Here is a 5,170-nt window from a genome sequence, read left to right as displayed (position 1 = left end):
ATATCGAAAAGCTGAGTATGTAGGAGAATAAACCCTATCAAGTTGGCGATAATAATAAATAAACAAAGATGGATAAGATTGCCATTTCAGCGAGTCCCTATCAAATAGGAAACTCAAAAGAGACTGGTTCAAGGGAGAGCTCGTCTTCTCTATCTGTGTGCACCTAAACCGTAGTTAATTTGTTTTATAGAGTTGAAATCAAACTAGCTGTCAAACCCTTCCTTTCCGCAACATTTGAATATATATATATTTATATATTTTGTTGATATCTACCCACAATAATTCGGTAGGATATTAATCTCTGTGACCCACAGTTATGCTGTATTTTAGGAACAAGAGAACAGCAAACGCATGCCTATATATTAAATCTCAGTGACCAATATTACTTAGTAGCTCTGAGGAGCCTTACAATACAAAGTAGTGGTGTTCTTCATACAGAAAAACAGATCCAGGTACGGTTCCAGCAAGATTCTATGCATAGAATGATTTAAAACTATGCTAAAAGAGAAATGTTACACATCATCCCACACCACACATTTTATATATTAAAATATTATTTATTATTTTTTTTATTTTTTATTTTATTTTATTCTTATTAAACTAATTAAATTATTCTATTTATCATCCACACACTATATATTTATTATAGAATAAATGAAAAAAAATTAAAATAAATGTGATGTGTGAAGTGTGAGGATGACAAGAAGATTTTTTCATGCTAAAATAATGTAAAATAGTCAATAATCTATGCAAAAAGTCATCTTGTCATTGTTTCTACTTTTTTCGTTTTATGCGCTAACAGCAAATATTTTAAAGTATTGATGTTTGAAACTTTTGAATACTGACGTCATTGATGTTTGTTTCTTGAAAAATGCTATGCAGCCCGCTAAAAGCTACCGTTGTGAGTCATTGGAAAAAAAAATTTATTTTTTTAAATTTATTTTTATTTAGTGATTAAGTAAGTATTTTTGAATGATGTTATAAATTTTTTTTAAAAAGAATTATTTAATGGTGTTAAAAAGATAAATCTAAACAAATATAAAAAAAAAAAAAAAATTTATTTTACACTAACGGTAGCTCCCAGCGGGAGCTGGGAGCGGTAACCGTAGCATCGTCCTTCTCTTTCTTTTGCCTGACTTCTTTGGGTTGACTCTGGCTACCATAGCCTCCTTTCTCACGGTAGTGTTTTACCCTGGTTGCGAGTTCATTATAAAGGGCAGTGGGGGGAATATATATCCTGAATTTTCCAGGGGGCAGCTTTGAGATATGGCAGGGGGAGCATTTGAAGATCCAGGCACACTTAAGAGGGCCCATCTGTATGAGTACAGGATTACTTCATATTTCATATATGCATGCATTGTTGCAGCTCTTGGAGGGTCTCTCTTTGGCTATGATCTTGGCGTTTCAGGTGAGTTTTTCATTGGGTTTTTTTACCATTAATGTTATTCTTCTTCTGCCTGTATTTTTTCTGGGAAATTTGAGGGTATTTCCACTTATGAATATCAGGAAATTCTGTGATATAGGTTTATATGATTTGCGTTTTCATTTATTAATATGATGCGTACCTTCTATTTTTACCAAAAGAACATTTACCTAAACTATCTAAATAAAAAACCAGCATCATCTTTATAATTATCATCATCGTTGTCGAGGTTCATTTGAACTCTTGAATGGATTTCTGAGATTTGGGGAAAAGGTGAAGATTTCAAAAGCTATTGTACAGGAAAAAGTGGAACAGATGTGAGGACAAAATTCACGACCTTTTTGTTGTTCAACAAGGCAGGACATTAGGAAAATTATTGGAAGTTGGAACACACAGAAAGTATATCTTGTGGAATCCTTTTTCCAGAAAAGTAGGTTTGGGTTAGCAGGTTCATGAGATGCAACCGAGTCTCATTTCCCTTTCGTGCTTCCCTTTTTACTAAAAGAAACAGAAGCCTCAAAAGTGCCCTTTTTTCCCCTATATTATTCCTCCCTGTTGTGTTGTAAGCCAACAAACTCTCGTGTATGTGACTTCCATTTTACATATTCCTATTTATTTAAATAAATAAAAAAAACGCAAGAGAAAAGAAAATAAAAGAAACTTCAATGTTTGAATCGAAAAGTTTCTTAAAAATTCTTGAAATTGCTGAGAATATTAAGAATTGAACTTTTTATGCTAATAACAGGTGGAGTGACTTCCATGGATGACTTCCTCAAGGAATTCTTCCCAAAAGTGTACAGAAGAAAGCAGCAGCATCTGAACGAAACCGATTACTGTAAATATGACAGCCAGATCCTCACACTGTTTACCTCCTCTCTATATTTTGCTGGCCTCATCTCTACGTTTGGGGCATCCTACGTATCCAGAAAATGGGGGAGAAGAGGCAGCATCCTAGTTGGAGCAATCAGCTTCTTTCTAGGAGCAGTTCTCAATGCAGCCGCTGTGAACATTGCGATGTTGATCATTGGGCGAATCCTCCTTGGTGTTGGCATTGGATTTGGAAACCAAGTGAGACTGCTTCTCTCTACAACTAAGAAAGAAACTAAAATATAGAAAATAAAAATAAAAATTTGCAGCAACTCCTGATCGTGCACTTACTGCTTTTGGTGTCCTAATGTTGCAGGCAGTTCCCTTGTATCTTTCAGAGATGGCTCCTGCAAAGATCAGAGGGGCGATTAACCAACTGTTCCAATTGACTACCTGCTTAGGGATTCTGATAGCAAACTTCATAAACTATGGTACAGAAAAGATCCATCCATGGGGGTGGAGGTTATCTCTTGGTTTGGCTACGGTCCCAGCAACTCTAATGTTTATAGGGGGTCTTTTCCTTCCCGAGACTCCTAACAGTCTTGTAGAACAAGGAAAACTAGAAGAAGGTAGAAGGGTATTGGAGAAAGTGAGAGGCACCACAAAAGTTGATGCTGAGTTTGCCGATCTTATTGATGCAAGCAATGCAGCAAGAGCTGTAAAACATCCATTCAGGAATCTGCTCGAAAAGAGGAACCGTCCCCAATTGGTAATAGGGGCTTTGGGTATCCCAGCCTTCCAACAGCTCACTGGAATGAACTCTATACTCTTCTATGCTCCTGTCATATTCCAAAGCTTGGGTTTTGGCTCAGGGGCATCTCTGTATTCATCCATTTTCACCAGTGGAGCGCTTGTTGTTGGAGCACTCATATCAATGGCATTTGTGGATAAATTTGGCAGAAGAGCTTTCTTTTTGGAAGCTGGCTGCGAAATGATATTTTGCATGGTAATTGCACTTTCAGGCTCTGGTTCTCAAAAATATTTTAACAATACTTTACTGCGTTGAGTACTTACCATCTCTATTTGATCTGTAGGTGGCTGTGGCCATAACTCTGGCCTTAAAGTTTGGTCAAGGAGAAGCACTTCCAAAAGGAATTGGAATCTTTCTTGTCATTTTGATATGCTTGTTTGTCTTGGCTTATGGAAGATCTTGGGGTCCTCTGGGATGGCTAGTACCAAGTGAAATCTTCCCGTTAGAGACAAGGTCGGCTGGTCAGAGTGTTGTGGTCTGTGTGAACCTCTTCTTCACGGCATTGATAGCACAGTGTTTCCTCGTCTCACTGTGTCATCTGAGATATGGGATTTTCTTGCTGTTCGGAGGATTAATCATCACCATGAGCAGCTTCATCTTCTTCCTCTTGCCAGAAACAAAGCAAGTTCCAATTGAGGAAGTGTATCTTCTCTGGAAAACTCACTGGTTCTGGAAGAACATAGTAGGAGAAACGGACCAAACTGGTGACCTGGATAGGACATAAACATTGCAAGTTTTGAATCAATCCTTAACGGAAGAATCTATGGATTTAATCATTGCAAATTGTTTTGTGCTTGTATATTTTACTGGATTAGTGAAGTTTCATTCAGCAAATAGCAAAAGAATTTGCACAACATGTGGGCAGTGCAAACTTAGAGATCAATAAAATTGATGCAAAATAAGATATTGGTTGGCGAAATGCTCTGTTGGAAGCTGGAATGGAATGAATCATATCTTTCTAACCATCTTTTGTTCTATGAAAAAATAAATCTGGATTGAGCAACAAAGTTTTGTAAAAGACAACAATCCCAGAACAGTTGACGCGCATTATGCTTATAGTTAAGCATGTTCGTTCGCTCTCAAACTTCCTGATGAAATCCATCAAAATCTGTCTTCTGATATTTGATCTTTTCTCTCTCACTTCTTTCTAAGGAAACTACATGTTCTCCAACACTTCCTAAACCCCCGCTTCTCGCTCCTCGAACTTTTGCACAGCTAGCTGCCTACAAGCAGAACCAGGGATAACAGACTGCGAAAGGACAACTGCCCTTTGATTAAATAAATTTCAATCATCCCCAGAGAGGAATCATCTAACACAACTGCACTACCGTTGTCAACGGCTTGCTTAGAAGTCCCTCTGCGCAAGGTCACCCAACCTTCTGATTTGTTGAGATGTTGAACCACTTTCGAAACATCTAGCAGATTATCGTGAGTAATAGGACCCACTATGTGGGCTTCCACCCTACTTCCAGTGTCCCCAGCAGTTCCTGCATTGATGTAAGATCCAACTGCTGTTGTCTGCAGTCCTCCATGAGAGAAACGTTTATTACTCAAGACAGCCTGAGAATCCACTATGGATGCACCCTACTTCCGGAATTATTGCTTACAGGTTCTAACTTAGATCAACACAGCCTGAGAATTCAATATGGATGCACTTTCGTAGGTATTCTTCCTAGATTCTGGCCTATCATCAAACAACCAGTCACATCTACCACAGCTTCAATTCTCTGTCTTCCCCGGGGACATTTGAATCTGCATCAGTACCTACAGATGGATTAGGTTCCCTCCAAGGACAGAACCTCATCACCTCCCTTATAACAATACAACTTATGAAGGAAACTCTCGTGTATTGGATATCAAGATATTACACATATATAGGCCATTTACATTATAGCTGTCAGTATAAATATGGAAAGTTGTCTAGCCTAAGATCATGCATAGAATATATGCAAGTGGTGCAGAATTATAGGGATGCTAGAAGTGCAATTGTAGTCGTTGTCACAACAGTGTTTTAAGGCCGAGAGTTTCGTTGCACGCTGTCATGAGAGATATCCTTATTACGCCCCTTCAAGCACAACATGGAGGAACAAACGTTGAGCTTGTCTCGTAGGAAAGAAAACCGAGTGGAA

The 5,170-nt window shown here is 38.1% G+C and overlaps 1 protein-coding gene across 1 annotated transcript; it reads left to right on the top strand.

The window, feature by feature from the left end:
• Nucleotides 1–1,071: 1,071 nt before the first annotated feature.
• Nucleotides 1,072–4,006, top strand: LOC122308215 (sugar transport protein 14-like). Its single transcript, XM_043121417.1, has 4 exons — nt 1,072–1,408; nt 2,169–2,491; nt 2,607–3,236; nt 3,325–4,006. Exons 1-4 carry the CDS (start codon nt 1,267–1,269, stop codon nt 3,763–3,765), a joined length of 1,536 nt encoding a protein of 511 aa, XP_042977351.1. The 5' UTR covers nt 1,072–1,266; the 3' UTR covers nt 3,766–4,006.
• Nucleotides 4,007–5,170: the final 1,164 nt, after the last annotated feature.

This window comes from Carya illinoinensis, chromosome 4, assembly GCF_018687715.1.
Source record: "Carya illinoinensis cultivar Pawnee chromosome 4, C.illinoinensisPawnee_v1, whole genome shotgun sequence".
Lineage (NCBI taxonomy): Eukaryota > Viridiplantae > Streptophyta > Magnoliopsida > Fagales > Juglandaceae > Carya > Carya illinoinensis.
The sequence above is the reverse complement of the archived record's forward strand: the minus strand, read 5'-3'. Positions and strand labels throughout refer to the sequence as shown.